Source organism: Syngnathus acus, chromosome 16 (assembly GCF_901709675.1).
Source record: "Syngnathus acus chromosome 16, fSynAcu1.2, whole genome shotgun sequence".
NCBI classification, from domain to species: domain Eukaryota; kingdom Metazoa; phylum Chordata; class Actinopteri; order Syngnathiformes; family Syngnathidae; genus Syngnathus; species Syngnathus acus.
The window spans coordinates 13,554,901-13,573,537 of record NC_051101.1 but is presented as its reverse complement, the minus strand read 5'-3'; the positions used below and the strand labels follow the sequence as shown (position 1 = coordinate 13,573,537).

At 43.2% G+C, this 18,637-nt stretch overlaps 3 protein-coding genes across 3 annotated transcripts; 1 reads left to right on the top strand and 2 right to left on the bottom strand.

Annotated features, from left to right (window-relative positions):
- Positions 1-209: 209 nt before the first annotated feature.
- si:dkey-199f5.8 (beta-1,4-galactosyltransferase 3) lies at positions 210-7,705 on the bottom strand. The gene is made up of 7 exons (XM_037272962.1): positions 7,500-7,705; positions 4,010-4,932; positions 3,140-3,375; positions 2,849-3,036; positions 2,221-2,343; positions 2,039-2,143; positions 210-1,936 (listed from the first exon to the last, which is right to left on the bottom strand). Exons 2-7 carry the CDS (start codon positions 4,266-4,268, stop codon positions 1,717-1,719), a joined length of 1,131 nt encoding a protein of 376 aa, XP_037128857.1. The 5' UTR covers positions 4,269-4,932; positions 7,500-7,705; the 3' UTR covers positions 210-1,716.
- Positions 7,706-8,643: 938 nt separating this feature from the next.
- psmc4 (proteasome 26S subunit, ATPase 4) lies at positions 8,644-12,438 on the bottom strand. The gene is made up of 11 exons (XM_037274787.1): positions 12,357-12,438; positions 11,416-11,514; positions 11,109-11,295; positions 10,774-10,920; positions 10,289-10,398; positions 10,097-10,190; positions 9,794-9,961; positions 9,646-9,722; positions 9,261-9,429; positions 9,104-9,159; positions 8,644-9,023 (listed from the first exon to the last, which is right to left on the bottom strand). The coding sequence occupies exons 1-11, from the start codon at positions 12,387-12,389 to the stop codon at positions 8,910-8,912; spliced, it is 1,254 nt and encodes a 417-aa protein (XP_037130682.1). The 5' UTR covers positions 12,390-12,438; the 3' UTR covers positions 8,644-8,909.
- A 675-nt stretch (positions 12,439-13,113) lies between these two features.
- On the top strand, positions 13,114-18,216 carry scn1ba (sodium channel, voltage-gated, type I, beta a). Its single transcript, XM_037272996.1, has 6 exons — positions 13,114-14,246; positions 16,249-16,415; positions 16,998-17,235; positions 17,331-17,472; positions 17,682-17,754; positions 17,898-18,216. The coding sequence occupies exons 1-5, from the start codon at positions 14,195-14,197 to the stop codon at positions 17,746-17,748; spliced, it is 666 nt and encodes a 221-aa protein (XP_037128891.1). The 5' UTR covers positions 13,114-14,194; the 3' UTR covers positions 17,749-17,754; positions 17,898-18,216.
- Positions 18,217-18,637: the final 421 nt, after the last annotated feature.

The following is an 18,637-nucleotide window of genomic DNA, read 5'->3' as shown; positions in this document are numbered from 1 at the left end:
TTCAACTCTCTCGATTGTTTTCCATGAATTTGTTTGAACTGCAAAATGATTGAATTATTTTGTATTTTATAACGCATGACTGTATTTTAACTATGTGGAAGACATTGTGAGTCCTCTGTGAAAAGTGTGATATAAAATACTTATTCACTGAACATTTGTTCGACAGCTGCATCATTCCCCTGACACATCAAGTTCAACACTGTCATTTGAATAGTCGATTTATTACAGAATTTAAGGCCACTCGAGTGCGGTGAACAAACACGCACAAACACCAACAGAGCAAGCTAACCGTACCCTATTCCAGTAGAAACCTGCAAAGTCACCAAAAAAATAATAAAGCAACGACGTTCCACACCAATTTTCCGGTGTCACTTTTTACAGCGTGCTGACCTGCTAACACGCACAGTGGCTTCATTACGCTGCCGAGGCCAAATCAAATCGATCGCGATCGAAATGTCGAGAATTTTCCCATGATCTTTGATAGCCATCTCAAGGTTCTTGTGAGCTCTTTGTTTGTTTTTTCTTTTTCTCTAACCCAATGAGCATTCTAGGACAAGGACCTTCAGCTGAACATCAAGGAAATGGTCTAAATGCTCAAGGAACTTTCCATACCAGCTGGTACACGTGCTCCGTGCGTGACAGATACTCTTTGGTTGGCGGCTTCCTGAGACGCTAATTACAACATAGTGGATTAAGATAAAAAAAGAAGATGATCTTGTATGAGCACGCTGGTGTGTGTTTGATGTGTATGCTTGGTGGGGCTAATGGCAAAGAGCACATGGTGGACATTTACTGCATGAAAGGAAGGCGAGTTATATATAGTATTTGTCATCACCAGGTTCAAAATACAACAAACGGAAAATCAAAAATATATATTTTCAGAAAATGTAAATATCGTTTTGATCGTTGAGATGGTTTTTTTTTTTTTAAATGAAGAAGCACTCTAAGTTTCTCAGAGTAGAAAAAAATAGTTTGAAAAATATCCTTCAGAAAAGTAAAGAAGTGGTTCAGTATTGATTTAAATTTTTGTGTTGAATGGGGATCACATAATTCCTTCCGGGATCACTACTGATATAATAAAATAAAACAATTTGTATGATTGAAAAGATGTCTTTCATCGATTTTTAAAAAGTTAACGGCTGCACAGATACATACCATTTTTGGGTGTCATTTTTTTAAGTTTGTATGCTCTATTTGATCCTTTTTTGCAAATATTTTTCATTTTATGAAACAAATTGAAGTGTTCTTAGGGAAATGCTGTTTAAATTGGATTTTTTTTTTAGCTGAAATAGTATTTTTTTTCTGACCATCGGTCACCATCTTCTGTCATACCCATTGAACACAAAAAGTAAATTATGAAGGCTTGTGGGCTTAACCGTCAAGATCACCTTTCGATATGAAACGTGTAATTAAATGGTCCACGATATGCTTGTTAAGTATTGATTATCTCAAAAACTTGTAAACTGGGCCGTATCCTTTGACTGTATCAGCATCATGCTCACTCAAAGCAAAAACAAAAAGGCAGTCGGGCGATCAATAGCAGAAGATAGGACTGAGCAAATATTGGAAGGCATCAAAAGGTTTGAGCAGCGAGCACGTGGCGGCGCCGTCGATAAACTCACAGAGTCCAGCACGACACAGGAAGCTGATATCATTTTTCGAAGAAGAAAAAAAAATATATAGATATGTGCCTAGTCCGCCAGGACAAATGAGGCGCTATTTTTCAGTTTTGAGAGAGGCAGCCTTGGAAGAGGCCTTGGCGGAGATTGGGCCGCTGGGCGGGGGCTGCTGCAGCAGGTGCAGCCCGGCCTCGGTGCCGATGTTGATCGTGATGTTGGTGTAGAGTGGGAGGTACTCCCGTGACAGAACTTGGTATTCGGCCGTGTTCATACCGTCTAGCTTCCACGTCTGACGCGTCTTTGTCAGCATGTTGAACCTGGAAACACACGGGGAAAATGAGTAGTCATCTAATTCAAATGAAACTTTCATGGGTTCAAAGAAGAATCTTGAACATGAATTAATTTGGATAACCATCTACCTTTTTGGGTTGACATCGTTCCCCTTGTCCAGCTTGTGTTTGATCATCTTGTAGCGGCCCACCTTCAGGGACGGCCGCGTGATGGACATTCCCGCCAGAGACACTCTGGGAAGAAGAAGGAGAAAGCAGGCGTCACAGGAATGTGGTTTAACACGGTGCCATTTCAAAAGGGGAGGCCTTACCTGATGCCGATGTCGTCGTCCTCGCCGCCCCAACCCCAGTAGTTGTTGGGAAAGCCGTTCATTTTGAGGTAGTGGAGAGGCGTGAGAGCAGACACTCCTCCGAAGTACATCGGATATGGAAGCCTGCGGAGCAAGTACAACGCAAAACATCATTTGAGACGATTGAAAAATTACACTAACCTGTTAATGGGGGAATAAAAATGTCCTTTGGTCCATTTTAGTACAATGGACTGAAAATTCTAATTGGACAGAAACTGATGTTTCAATATTAAACTGATTTTTTTTGTTTAACTTTTGTCCACTTGCAGCAACTCGTGTGTTTTATTGCCGTACCGTATCTGAAAAGACAACATCTAAAGAAAGAAATTGCTGAAGTGAATGTTAAACGTCGATGTAGGTAAGGAATATGTTGGGGCAGAGAATGGACCCTTGAGGTACACCAGATGTGATCACGAACTCTGACGTTGCATTTCCGATTGTCGCACTTTTGTCCGTGTAGGAAACCATTCGGGCAATATAATGAGAAGCAGCATATGCAGAAGCTTAATACGAGACACACTTTTAAATATCGTCGTAAAACGCGGGAACGCATGCACCGCATTCAACACGAGCAACAACGGAGACTCACTTGTAGCCAAACTTGTCCATGGCAATGGCGGCATGCTTGGGGTTGGAGTCGCACACGTATGTGTTGCGGTCATCCTCTGGGATGAGATCCACATCGTGGAAAAACAGGCAGTCCCAGTCCTCCTCACGCATGGCCTCGCGGAAGCCGGCGTTCATCAGCTTGGCCCGGTTAAACGTGTAATTGCCCGCCTGCGCACGGGATACAAATGCAAAAGAATTGAGGGAATAGAAGACTGACTGCAAATTCAAAAATGCTCTTTTGGGGGGACAAAAAAGAAATAAGCGGACGGACCTGGTGAATAATATAGATGCCGTAGTTGAGCTGCTGACGCTGCAGGAACGGGTGCAGGTAGTAGAGCAAGAACCGAAGATGATGCTCGCGGTGGCGGTGCGGAATGACCACGGCCGTGCGGTGACGCGCCTCGCAGTTGGGCGGTCGGTAGCGCCCGCCGCGTTCCACCAGCGGGTTCTTGCGTCGCACCTCGGCCAGCGTGAGGCCCGATTGGAAGCTGACGTGGATCGGCCCGGCTGAAATCGGACGTGAATTCAGACTGGGCTGTATTATGATATGTCAGATGAGATCATTTTAAAATGTAACAACACTTTGTCCATTTACCACCACACAAGCAAGAGATCGATTTTTCATCACAAATGTGTCTTTACAACTTGTGCAAATAGTTCACAAACACACACACTACGCTTTCAAGGTAATCCAGATAGTTTGCTTTTTGTGTGACTGATAAGGAAATACGTACAATATTGTGCAAAAAGCAAACATTAACAAGGATCTGGATGTTAAAGGTTGTGTGTGACAAGTGTGTGGCAGGGCGCTAACAAACACGCAGGAAAAGGCCATATCAAACATGTCATCATTGTTCCTGTGTAGAGCCTCATGGGATGTCTGCTGAGAAGAAACCTGAAACTCTGGAAAACAAGTTCGTCTTCTGAAAGCTGGAATTTCAGTTGGCGCAACTAAAGGAATTTATTTTGGTAACAAGTCGATTGTCTGTCATCTTAACTAGCTTGTGAAGTTGGAGTCTTAAGGCTTGGCGCTAAAAGTCGAAGGAATTAAATAAATAAAAAAAATTAAAAGAACAACAACCCTGTTATCAATTGACATCAATATTTAGAGAAGAACCCACAAGACGTTTTTGGCACTCACCTAAGAGAGGAGACTTCTTGGGACAGTAGTAGACGTCTCCATTTTTCTGCGCCTTGGACAGGCGAGACAGGTTGGCGTACACGTCATTCACGGGCACGTCGGTGGCCGTGTGGTTCCGAGCGGGGTCTGGCTTGCGGAAGATACGCATGAAGTAGCTGACCCTCTTGTGGTAGCCATCCCGGGACAGTAGCGCCATGACCACCAGCTGGATGCCCAGGAACATGAACAAGTAACGCCATTTGGACTGCAGAGTGATCATGGTGGTTATGGAAGTGAGGCCACGTGGAGAAGAAGGGAAGGAAGTGGAGTGGAGTGGAGGATTGTCAGCGAGTTGGTGCTTAGGTCATAATCGACCCTAATGTCAAGTCCAAGAGTAGAAAAATAGTTCCAAAAAACTAAGAAAGGCACTTTTGGTGGGCTTTCACTCTGCGAGACCACCAAACAGATTAATAGCAAAGATATTCCAAGCGAGAAGAAAAAAAGAAAAAAGTTATTCATCCATTGCTCACTCAGTGCATTCCTCGCTGCGGCTTAGGTTTGTTCCAAAAATTTCAAAAAGGGACTTTGGGTCCAAACCGCGAGTGGCGAAAGGGGGCGATGGCGCTGCCGCATGGTGTGCTGTTGAATTCCATGTCCTTCCGCAGGATGTCTTCACGCCGCTTCCTTGTGCCGCTGCCTCAGCCACTCGGCAGTAATGACGATAGTCGCCATGACAAAAGGCGCGGCACGCTTTGCAGATGGAGGAGGCCGCCGCCCACCTCGCTGCCTGGCGGGGACGAGGGTGGGGTTTCGTGTGTCTCTTTGGGGGAAGTTCTGGGAACAAGAGATTCTCTCCACTATTGTTCTATTGTGACAGTCTGCTGCTGCTGCAGGGTAACGGCAACTTGTCCTACTGGGTGGACAGGAATCGGGTCACCAACAGGCTGGAAAGCCAACACACACAGCAACATTAAGACAGGGAGTATCAGTTACAATTTCAATAAAAACACTCAAACGTTCATTTATTGCAATTTACTATGAGATTATCATTTTGTAGTCACTCACGCTGATCACCTCCCATTTTTTGTCGTGACCATGAATAAAATGACCATTAAAAATGGACGAAGTGGCACCCCACCGGTAGTTTGGCAAAACTGCTGACGTCAGCTTTTTTTAAAAACCCGCAGAGGACTATTTCTCCCCGCTGGCGATACAAAACAATGCTCAATTGTGCGCAGACCCAACCAACGGATTGTGTTTGTTTACACGGAGCGCTGCGCAGAGCAGTCGGCCGGACAGGCCCGACTAATCGCTGCCGGCGCAGATGCTGACGGAAGCTCACTCGGTGCCAACAAGTCAATTAGCGCTCGTTAAAAAGAGGCAGCCTCACGCAACTAATGCTAATCCCGTTTAATGTCAGACGCTTCAGCCGAGGAGCGAATAAATGCCTGTGAGCACTCGATAAGATGTGAAAAACTCATCTGGCCTCGACAAAGCCATAAATGAGGTTTTCCAGAGACGAGAGAGTGCTCACGTCATCAACAGACCACTTCTGGCTCGGTTGTCCACGCATCTTTCCGTTCTACCGAGTCACCGCCACGACTTCCATCGTCTATTAGACCTCCGTGTGGACGACACTTGGTGGAGAGCAGGTATTTTCTGTCTGCCCTCGGGGCATTAATAATATACAGAGCCACGAGTGGTCGCATGAGGAGTGCTTGGGTTAAATATAGCCCGTCGCCACTATTCACGACTCAAAGGGGATGACATAACGCAAAGGAGGGGGGCGGACCATTTACGTAGGTAGCGCTTTAGTTCACGTCAAATTTTTTGATCTTGTAAAAAAAAAAAAAACTCTTATTACAATTCTTGCAATGTCATTTCAATGTCTTTGCAGTGTGGCTCTTTCCTACTTAAAGGCAACTGCTAATCTCAAAGTAGCCTTGAGCAAACAGTTCTTACGCAGCAGCTTTTGAATTTGAGAAGAACATGGGACAAATACAGAAACCCTTGGGACACAATAGAATGAAAGGCAAATTCACATTCAGAGTGCGTGCAAGTGAAATAACATGCAAACACGAGCCCCAGCCGGGGTGCTGAAGCGGGACTGCAGAACAAACGCGTGCCAGCGGCCCCGCCATGGCAACCCATCTTGAGCCCGGCCCATTCATTATGGGCGCAGCTGGTACACGGCCGGCGCTCTCTGGAGGGCTCCCGTCCGCCGGGACCAACGGCGCTAAAACAAGAACTGGAGCGGCTCGCCGTGGCGACAAGAGGGGTGAGGGGTCGGGGTGCCGCATCAACGCAAGGCTCAAGTAGAAAATATTCAGAAAGTCAGTCCGACCTCACAATTGTAGCGCTCCGGGGGAATCCATCAATAGTCTTGTGGTAATTATAGGCCATAAAAACATGAAAAAAATAAATAAAAAATGGAGAGGAGATAGTTTTCTTTTACATCACGGAGTGATCTCACTGTGCGCTCAAGGTTAGACTTGCAACTCAAGAGAACCAAGATACTGCTACAAATTCACATCAAAATAAGTTGCGCATCATATAAAACTTTGGCCGATCACTAAAGCTACAAGAGCTTCTCTGAGTGGCGAAACATACAATTACATGGAGACTTTGACAGTTACAATAATTATGGCTTTTTATATTATATTGAAACCGTGATTTGTCTTGAAAATATAACACTTTACAAATCAAAAGAGGTCTTATCACAAAATATATACAATACAATAAACAACTTTAAAGCATAAATTTACCAACTTTTGTCTCAAAAATACACAATTTATGTTTTCCCTTTCAAAAAATAATTTACTGTTACAACGAAGCTATTCCCCAAAATATTTTTTCCCACCCCTCCTGATATTAAAACTTTAACCTGTAGTATATTACTATTCTTTTCCCCTAAAAGTACACGACTCTAATTATTGAATCCTGCAGCATGTTGATCCAAGTATCATATAAACATTTACGACGGGAAATACTGCCCTATAAATGAATAACAAAACAAAGGATCATTTTTGTTCATACTTCCTGATGTGTGGGCGAGCTGTGGACCTTTTGTTGCACCAACAAGCCATTGAATGTAAATGAGCAGCAACCGACACCCATTTTTAAACCACTCGTGTTGGCCGCTCCAGTTTAAAAACTTTTTTCTCGCCAAAAAGTTAAGCGAGCCTCCACTAGCTTCGCAGCTAAAAAAAAAGAATGCAAGTGCCACTTTTTGGACATTTAGGTCGTTTTTAAGAGGTCTTGGTCGCCAAACTTTGAGTGTTACATCCTGGCAAAAAAAAAAACTTAAAACACGTGTTCATTCGAGGGAAAATGACGAAGTCAAATAAACCCAAGCGGCAACCTGACAAAAACACAACCACCTTTTGGGGTTCCAGCTGCAGGGAGCCAAGCCGAGACGAGCCGCCCCGGAGCGGCGTTAGCATGTAGCTCAGCTAAGCTAAACTAGCAGCTGTTTTGCCCCGCCCGCCTAGTTCGTACTTCAAATGCTTACCTCGGTTGTAGGTCGACAGGCTCCAAACAGGAGTCCATGGTGGATGTTTTGCCGAAAAAAAAGAGCTCGCTACGTGCTGGTGATATGTTTAAGAAGTTGAGGCTGACCGCGCGAGCTTTGTGCAGGCAGCAGCTGGAGAGTCGCTCGCACCGACTGGGCTAAATAATGCCGTCGAGAAGCTGCGGCTGGAGGGTCGCCTGCTTGGTTCCTCCCCCTTTTTTTTAATCACACATCCTCATACGTGTTTTTTCCTACTGAATCTTTCTATGTGTTATGTGAGTAAATGGGAAGTGTATATTGAAGTCAAATGAAGTGTAAAACAATGTTGGAGAAGTCAAACTGTGAAGTGGCCAAATCAAGTTTAAAATAGGAGCAAGCTTTAATATAATCAAGAATAAAGCTTTAAGAAAAGGTAAAAAAATAAAGGTAAAGTTAGTCTTCAAATGAAATTTACAAAACATCATTAATTAAATGCTCGGGAAACCTCACTACCCCATCAACATCTGGTTTTGGAAACGCAAGAAAAGTTGAACTATAACACTTCACACTGTTTTTATTCATCGCTCATTTTATTTTATTTATTTATTATTTATGGTTTGTGCCTTCTTGTTTTTGTTTTGTGTCGCCTACTTGTATGTCTCGTCACTGTGGGATGGAGGAAACGGAATTTCGGTTTCTTTGTGTGTCTTGACGTATGAAGGGATTGACAATAAAGCTGACTTTGACTTTGACTTGACTTTGACTTCTACTGTACTATAATGTACTTCCTAATGTGCTATTTTAAACTTTTTATGCGCCAATTAAATGTAAATTACAATACATTAAAACAGGCCGTAGTTTCATGAACGTGCCACGTTAATCCAATTCATTACCTCATATGGCATCCCTACGCGTTAAAATTTGGGAAAAATTGACCGAATGAGAGTAGAATTTACTTTTGTTTTCAATGATGTGTATCGTTTACTTACTTGACATTTACAGTCCGTAGTTCAATGAGCATTGAACCTTCGTATTCCACATCGATTACCATGTTTCAACCTTTAAAACAACATTTAATCTTACTCATTCAATGGCACAAGCAACAACAGTCTTGACCTTCTGGGGGTCACAAAATCAATCCAGATAAAATGACGACAAAGCCATATTCAGATTTTATGCAAAACATCTTTAATGGATATATCAGCCATACACTTGTATATGGATTCAACCCGATTACTGATAAAGACTGACTGAACCAGAAGCGTGCGTGCGTGCCTGCCTGCCTGTACAAAAGAAAACGAACACACTTAATTGGGCACATGAGGCTCAATATTAGGCCTTATGCAGCAGTGACTTTGTTCAGTCCAAGAGAACAAAAATGAAAATGACACATGGCCGCTACTGACACAAACACATTTCTCTCATTCCTCTCTACTTGTAGAACTCGTGCTCCTGCTCGTCCTTTTTGATTACAGTCTTGTAGGCCTTCTCGAAGTCTTTAGCCAGGACGATGTAGCGGTTCTCGCGGACGGCCAACATGCCGGCCTTCGGATGCGGAAAAAAGAAATTGATATTGAGTCCGAGTTGATATTGACCAATGTTGATTGGCTTGCTCGGCTGCTCACCTCCTGGCAGATGGAGTTGATGTCTGCTCCGGAGATCTTGTCTGGTCGGGCCACGTCTGCAGAAGCTGTTAAGGATGCTCCTCACAATCTATTTACGACAACCCGCGTGGTAAGGCCAAATATGAATAGTGCATAAACATGACACAAAAAAGGATACAGTCCTCTAGGTCCACCTCCTCAGAGAGGTTCATTTTGCTAGTGATGGTGGAGAAGATGAGACGCTTCTGCCGACGGTCGGGCAGCGGGAATTCGATCTTTCGGTCCAAGCGGCCGGGACGCAGCAAGGCCGGGTCCAATGTGTCTGCTCTGTTGGTGGCCATGATAACCTGGGATGGTCAGAGCACCGCGTTAGACACGTGTAGGGGAATAAAAGGGAGTCTGGATTGGGAATTAGCTAAAAGCTCCCTCAGACAGCGTGCGTGTAGAGGAGGGAGGGAGGGAGGGAGGGAGGGAGGGAGGGAGGGAGGGAGGGAGGGAGGGAGGGAGGGAGGGAGGGAGGGAGGGAGGGAGGGAGGGAGGGAGGGTTAGAGATTTTGGCTCACCTTGACGTTGACGTTCTGGTCAAAACCGTCCATCTGATTAAGCAGCTCCAGTAAAATTCTCTGAACTTCTCGGTCAGCTGCGTAGGGGAAAAACGACATGAGGGTTTTGTCTTCTTTAGAGCGGCGGTCCTCAACGACAGTTTGGTACCCCCAGTCTGCGCGTCGAATCGCTTGGTGGCGATGGCGTCTATCTCATCAATAAAGATGATGGCGGGCGCGTTCTCCTTGGCCAAGCGAAAGACGTCGCGCACCATGCGGGGGCCCTCGCCCAGGTACTTCTGCACAAACTCGGAGCCCACCACGCGGATGAACGCCGCTGCACGAGAGAGGACAGGACAATTGCTTTTGAGACATGAGAAAGCCTTCTGACCCAAAAAAAAAAGCAACCCTCAGGTGGTACTTGAGGTGAAAAGATGGACGGCCGCTGCTTAATGCGTGTGCACATACATACCTGTTGTATGGTGTGCCACAGCTTTGGCCAACATGGTCTTGCCGCATCCCGGTGGTCCGTACATGAGGACTCCTCTGGGCGGGTCGATGCCAATCTGTGTGACGGAAAGAAAATTCTTGGTTGGTTTCTTGATGTTGTAGTGTGTGTGTTTGTGTGTGTGCGCGTGTGCATGCACGTGTGCATGTGTGTGACCTGCTTATAGAGCTCAAAGTGCGTGAGTGGAAGCTCCACCGCCTCCCTGACTTCCTGCTTCTGGATGTCCATTCCTCCAATGTCAGCGTACATCACGTCAGGTTTCTGGTCTACAGGCACGAACAGAAAAAAAAAGACAAATTAGCCACTGCCTGTCACTTAGTGGCTGCTTTTATTATGGTAGGTTTCTACTTCCTGTTAAGAGAAGATGGCCATGTGGCTGGTTTTATTTTGGCAGATTAATATTCCCATTGGAGATGACCGCTTGAGAATGTACAGCTGGTTGTATTTTGGAAGGATTCTACTTCCTGTCGGGAACCAGCGTCTTCTGCTCATTTTATTTGGGAAGGTTTCTATTTCCTGTTGCCGTGAGGCCGATTTCATTTTGATATTTAAGTCCCGTCTGCTTTTGGCGCTCAAAGTCTGCCATATTAGCTTTGGGCTAGCTGTTCAACGGCTCGTCCTTCCGTGAGCGGTTCCCATACCTGAGGTGAGCATCATGATGCTGCTGTCGGCCTCGGGGGGAAGGACGTCCACGAGGGCGTTGCTGTGTTTGTGCAGAGCCACCGAGGCGTTGGGTTTCAGCAACTCCCGGTCGATGGTGCTCAGGATGCGCACATAGTAGTTGGAACCTGGGCGAGCAAAGGTGGGATGCTCGATAAAGAATTCATGAGTAAAATCTTTGTAACAGCGGTGACTTCATTTTGATCACTCCTCTTTTAGAATCAAAATGTATATAAACACTGGAAACAAAAAGTGTGCCAGCCTCTTTTGTATTCTATTCCATCGCTTGGCAGAGATGGCTTCTTTGCGTTCTTACCCGTAGTGGAGCCAACGATGGCCGTGTTCTGGTCGACGGCTTCCAGGAACTGTCCGATGACGAGTGGGATGCTCTGTATCCGCTTCACCTCCTCCTGTGCATGGAGGAACTCCTTCTTCAGGTTCTTCTGCTCATCCTTGATGTACTCCTCTTGCACTTCCAGGAACTCCAGCTCCTGCTGCAGCTTCTGCAAACACACACACACGTTAACCGACAAATAAGAGAACATTTGTTTTTAGCAGGTTTCTATTTCCTCTTGGAGATCATTTTCTTTCATTCCTATAGTGTAAGATTGATGGCTTCTGACCTTGTATCTGCTGTAAAGGTCCTCCAGGTCCTCTGGTTCTGGTGCCAGGAAGGACAGACCGGTCTGCGGTCGGGAGTTCAAGATTGCCGGAATTTCCTCCTTTCAGTGGGGAAAACACACAGTGGAACAAATGAGCAATTTTCCCCTTGTCTTTTCCAACCATCCGTTGTTATTATTTTCAAGGGTGAGCAGCAAAGAAAGTCAGCGTTCCCAGGGCGGTAGTTTTCACAAAGACAAAGCACTTATTTCCATATCATCTGGTCATCATGACATTTTTATTTTGCAGGGGTTGATACAAGTAAATACTGGTGGGAAATGTTTAATGCTTTGTTTGGTATATGAAGAAATGAAACAAATGCGAGAAGGGAAACAAAACAAAGGGTAAAACTTGTTTTGAATAACGACATTGTCACTGTTTTTTTTCTGAAAGGGCAAATATATTGTATTTGAGTCATCAATATCTTGCAGGCCAAGCTCTAGCAACTACTTCAAACAATCATTCCATAAATGAATGTGAAATGAACATTTGTCCACGTTAACAAGCTACAAGAGGCGCTTGGCTTGCCACGGCTAGCTGATAGCAAGCTTCATTTGACAGCATGGAAAACGAACAAATTCCCATTTTCCCACTTATAAACCAACAAATATCATCTGGACTGGATCAGTTGCAAATGGAAAACATTGCGTTTGTGTAATTATATCAACGCAAAATAAACAATTAACACAATGCTAACGCTAGCGGCTAACTTGTCTGACATTGCGATCGCCCAGAATGAATTGGCAGCTTTACGTTTTGGACATTGAAAACAGAATATGAGGCAAAGAGGAGAGCTCGGAAAACACAAAGAAACATTGACTATTTAACGCTTTAACGTGTGTAATGAAGCCATCGAAGTGAGGGTCAATGTAAGCACAATACAGGAAAAGTGACAAATTCATACCGGGCTCTTTTCGACTGCCATAGTATCGTCCATGTTGGATTCTGCTACTGATTAGCGTCGTGACGTCATAGTTCGACGTAAAAGAGGCTTGTGGGTGATGTAGTCTCGCGACGTCACGACAAATTGGGAAACGTAACCTGGGGTACTGTAAACGTAATTCTATCAGGTGATCTATACTTTTGAAATATATAAATTCTTGATATTGTTTAAATCGGAAGAAGTTTGAATTAAAAATAATCAACATAACAAGAATTTGCAGATGATTATGGGGGGGGGCGTATTAATATGCGTACCTTATTTTTTTCTAGTGTTTCCGTTGTGCCATTTATGTTCTTGTATTGTATTTTCTTTTACAAAATCAAATTTCAACATAAAAGCAATCCAATATTAATATATTTATTGATACTGCCCTCTAGCCGACATTTTGTGGAATTACAGGAGGTCTGAATTTAGACGGAAGAAAACCGTTTCATTTAAGAGGAAAACAAGTGAGAAAAATGGGCCTGTTCTTTTAAAATTTGGATTCTAGTATTTGCAATAGAGAGAAATTCGAGCTGCTTGCATTGGAGAAAGAATAAACAACAAAGACATAGAGGTCAGATGATAAAAATGTTAAAAATGAAAGGTGCAAAAGACAAAAGAAAAAACACACAGACTCTCTGTGAGTCCTTCAAAGTTGCTGTAACACGCAACAGCATCGTCTATGCAGTTAATAGAAGTCAGGAGACGGCCACTCTCGCCAAATCCCTGTCGCCATGACAACGCCCTGTCACCTCTCCCTCATGCTCGTCCGTCATCCCGCTCCACGTCTTGGTTGCATCACATCACCCCCACCCGACCTCCCTCATCTCCCCCATCCCAATGACAGGATCAGCACAGCATCCCTCCACACGGACCGACATGTCCGCCAGCGAGCCTCCTGATCTTTTGTGTCCTCTCCTGCCTCGGGTCTCCTGGATTCTATTTCATGTACTTCTATCCGAAAGCCCTCCGATGGTGAAACCGAGTGGGAACATCTGGCGTTATGGATGGGATTCGACCACCTCGGGACCATCATGTGAGAATTTGGCTTCCCAATAGAGGACATTTTGACAGCAAGGTGCATTTTAAATCCCATTTGAGCCGTTTGGAGATCTTTGGCTGACTTGCAGAACACTTTAAGGCTGGTTTCATGTTTAGAAACTTGCTGAAAGTGAAACGTGAACCCGCCGCTTTTTCATCTTTGCAGGCGAGACGAGATCCTCCATCATTCAGTGGAAAAAGTCACCTGTTTGCAATTTTTGTGCGCGGAATTATTTGTTGAACAACCCAGGCTAATTTTTGGGGGGATAACCTATCCTCGCTTATTCATTGATTTTGCGCTCAGGCAAAAGTATTTGTTTGCAATAAAACTAGTGCTTTGGCGCCAAGTGGAGGCACTTCAGATGGACAAAGGTAGGGCTTCACCGCAATCTTCTAGGATCCAAGGAACTACGCTGAAGTGAGTTGAGCACTTTCATTTTGACTTCTTCCATTTAATGTAATCTACAGACAACTTTTTGCACATTGCTTTTTACAATGCAAATTAAAAAAGCCAAAGAACGAGTTAACGCTGTGGGCCATTTTCTGTGAACAGCAAGAAAATGGAAGAAAAAGAAGCGTGTGAAGATCCATTTTAAATAATTGAGGAGTGGTTGAAAGGCGACACCCGGAGTGATTCTTCTTCTGGAATTGGACACTGCTGCTGAGAAACATTTGGGAGGTGATCGCTGAAATCCTGCTTGTGTTGGTCCCACTTTTTTTTTTTTTTTTTTGGTGGGGGCATAACACATTTTTTGGAGGCTCTGAACATCAGTAACATGTCTGCCTTGGTGATGTTTATACCGTTGGTCCTCCTCATGGTGCTTCAAGGTGAGTAGCTCCTGTATTTGCGTTACCATGGTAACACCACAAGCGTATATTAACTGTATTTCATCATTTTCATTTCCAGCCGTTAAAACTCACCTTTTCTATGTTTTGTTAGCTTAGGCCAAAACCATGTCTAGTATAAAAGTATTGCTCTGGCGCCATCTGGTGGTATCTTCTGGCTCTTGAGACTTTTTCCACTGAGGTTTGTACTGCCTGGCAAATGTGGAGGGTTTCATTTTTTCTTTTTTTTTTCTTTCAAACTTATAAAATCCCTGCAATGACGAGAGCACATCTGGACACGCAGGCGAGGATCAGGCAGGAAATTGGATGAGAGCTCATAAGACGGAGGCTTGATTAAAAATAGCAGCCTTTTAACTCTTGACGGGTGTGCGTGATGTGAAAAAAGTCAATAGCAGCAATTAACATGCATAGAATATTAACAAGGAGAACGCAAGGATGGTAATATGAAGTGTTATATGACGTGCACAAGCAATCAGATGTTAAGAAAACATTCAATTCAATGGATGAATATTAAATCAAAAATATATTTTAAAAAGTCTAAACAAAAATGAGGAATAAACAACTTAAAAACAAAATTAATTCACAGTTAGGATATCTTAATGAATTAAATATATTAAATTTAAATCAATATTTATATAATGTACTTTTTAATTCGTAAGAAATGCCGACCAATCCAGTCTCTATTAATTTCTGAACTCATCTTAAAAAATAACAAATAGAGTCAGCCCACGTTAGCTCTCATTGGCTAAAGTGTAATTGTCAATAGATGTGAAGATCTTAAAAATAAAGTACAGTGAAAAGAAAGTACAGTCATCCTTTATGTTCCATCAGCACGGATGACGCACAACTTCCTGTGTGTGTGTGTGTGTCCGTTCAAGGCCAAATGGACATTATGAATGCAGCTCACACAGAGAGCATCTTGGCCAGACGGATGCATCTATCAAATTGATGCTAGGCCACCTTGTGACCTCACTAATGAATCCATTGGTGGTTCCAGCCCATGAATCAACGCTTCACCCTCCCTAACGATGGCAATGCCGTCCCACAGTCTCATTCATTGTCCCAAACCAAAGTTGGAGAAGGAAAGGCGACGCAAACATTCGCTCAAGTGGTTCGTTGTCCTCGTGGAAAGTTTCAAGCTAGCTCGGAATTTGGCGAAATGTCACAGAGGTTTGGCATTTCCCATTTGTGTATATGGGAGGTCCAACATGATTTATTATCTCTATTTTTTTTTTTATCGTTTCTTTTTATTTCTTAACAGAAATGTCATTACACCACCAGGGGATGGCCACAAAACAAATTGAACTCATAAGTCAAGGTGCCATTTTTTGAAAAATAATGAGCCAATTTTTCCCACTGTCACATTTCATTGGCCACTTGTTGCTAGGCAGATTTCATAAGGCTCAAACACGTTGCCTGACAATTGAGTAGGAAATGAAATGGACTACGACAGTCCCAAAATTATTTTAAACAAACAGCACTATCGTATATTTATGAGACACATTGCATCACAATTAGTCATCCAAAAACACTTGTGTGTTTGTGTGCATTTAAGGTCAGACATAATTCCATCTAAAGGATTAGTGAGCTGGCGCATGGCACATTCTAGAATATCTGTTGCGTAATCCTGACTTGTCAGGTCACCGATTATGTAACGCTGACATTTTTGATGCAGTGTTCACATATGTGTTGGTCACTGTCTGGTTACATCATTTTTACTGTGTCGGCAGAAAAAGGCTTTTGACATTGAGCTGCCCGCAGCCTGCTTGATTGCTATTGTTGTTTTTGTTGACCTACTCATAAATCGATGTTGTGCTCCATGCGTTATGAAATTATGAATGATGTTTGTGTGTGTATTTTGAATATAAAAATGACTTTCATCGGCAGATGCATGCACAGTGGATGACTGTGGCTTTGTCATAATGAAGGCAATATTTGATATTTGTCAGGGGCTGACGAGCTTGTTTTCCGTTTCTCTTTCCAGCGGGCGTGTGCGCGGGCGCATGCGTGGAGGTGGACTCAGACACGGAGGCGGTGGCCAACCAAGGCTTCAAGCTGGGCTGTATCTCGTGTAAGAGGAGGGGCGAGGTCATGGCCACGGCCAGCGTCACCTGGCTCTTCAAGGCCGCCGGCGACGCCGACTTCTCACATGTCAGTCACGCACGCGAGGGGAGCAGCAGGGGATGAGGGAATAGGAGGGATTCATTGAATAAAATAGGAAATGCAAAATATGCAAAACTACAACTTGAATTTGATATGAAATTCAGTTTGGACATGAGCTCTTTTTCAAATGTTCAATTATGTTTATTTGTTTTTAAATGACTAACTTTAATGTTATTTTTTCAAATGGCTAAAACATTTTAATACATTTGAAATTTTTAATGACGTAAGTGACATCACAACCATATTTTACACATTGTCTTTTGAAAAGAAACCATTGCTAAAAAACATTTTGAAATTAAAATGAACATTTTAAAACCCAAAGCTTGTCAATGTTTTCAATAAAAAAATGTAAACTGATGTCATTTCTAGTTAAATTACAAATTTTGCATATATAATGCAATAACAAAAACATGTATACACATTAACAGTTTCTTTTGTTTGAAAAAGAATTAAAAATGTAAAATTTCATCTTTGCCAATTTTTAAAAAGAAATGGATCAGTTTAGAAGGAATAAAAAACCAAAACAAAAATTAAACTAATGGCATTGGAATGAATGTTATGTTTTGTTAGCTGTACAGCTACGGGAATGAGCGGGGCTGGATTTTGGACGAGCGCTTTATGTCGCGAGTGCAGTGGCGCGGCAGCAGACGGACGCTGGACCTCCAGGACGGCTCCATCTACATCACCAACATCACCTTCAACGACAGGGGCAGCTACAAGTGCGTTTTCAGCCGTGTGCTCGTCTACAACGACTACACTTTCCGCTCCAACACCAGCAAGATCATCAACGTACGCGTGGTGCCCAAAAGTATGCGCCCTTGACTTCTTTATGTATTTTTTTTTTCGGGGGTGATGATAACCATAGAAAGAGGAACTCACCTATGCTGTTCCTTCATGTGTCAGTGACGAGGGGCGTAGCGTCCATCTTGTCTGAGGTGATGATGTACGTGGCCATCATCGGCCTGCAGCTGTGGCTTCTGGTGGAGATGATCTACTGCTACAGAAAGATCTCAGCGGCCGGCGAGGAGGCCTTGAGGGAGAGCGCGTGAGTCAACACACATTTTCATGCAAATAGACGGATAGTTGGAGTGGATTCATTTTGCAAAGGAACATTTTTTGTGACGTCATGCTTCAGTCACTCAATGTTCTCCTCCTGAATGAAAACAATGTACGTTCTGACCTTGGATTCTTTCAACCTGTTTGACTCTTTCTCTCCTTCCTGCTGCTGATCCTCCTTCCTCTTCCTCGCCTCAGGGCCGAGTATTTAGCCGTAGCGTCTGAAAACAAAGACAACTGCGCCGATGCGCAGGAGGCAGATTAACACATGGTAGGCTGAAATCCACAATACCTCCTATAATACCTGTTTCTATTTTCCCTTTTATTTCCATAACTCCTGTGAAATTTACATGTCAAAACAGAGTTTAATGGGAAACATTAGCATGTGTTTCATGTTGTTGTGCTTGACCTCAGAGTGGGAAAGTGCTGGCGCAGAGATGGATTTTCACATCCACCTTCAGCATCACCGTCTCCTCCGCGACAACACGCCAGGACAGGAGTGTGACGCTCCATTCCAGCCACTTTATCCAACTGTACAACAAACAGTGTGCGTGTTTTACGTATTTTAATAGTAGCCGCTAGAGGGCAGCAAAGCACCGCCTTGCACTGCCTAACAGGAAAAGGGGCAAAAATAAAACAAGACTACCGTATGAAATATCGGATTTATTTTTACAACAATGTTGGAAAATAGAGCATATACCATTTTGCTGAGTTCTAAGGAAAAAGGGGTTTGGGATCAAGATTGAAAGAAAAAATGTTCACTAACAACGTGTTTGTGTACTTTCAATCAAGTGCAAATATTTGAAGTACAATAGCGTTCATCACTTTTTCTTACCTGCTTTTTTTCTTAACATAAATAACACTTCACTGAATGAAAACATAATAAAATAGAATGTAAAGTTATTCACTGGTTTTATGCGTATTTTAAGGGCTGCGGCCTACACAATTATTGGCTAATAAAAACCATCACATTTATATTTTTATATTAAAAAAATCTGAAATTTAAACAGGAAGAAAATACTTAAATTATTTCAAATATCAGCATTTAAATATAGCTTATAATTTACTACAATACAATTTGCAATATACATTTTCAGACTTTATTTTATTTTTATTTTAGTTGTTATCAACATTAAATGGTATCAAAGATTTTT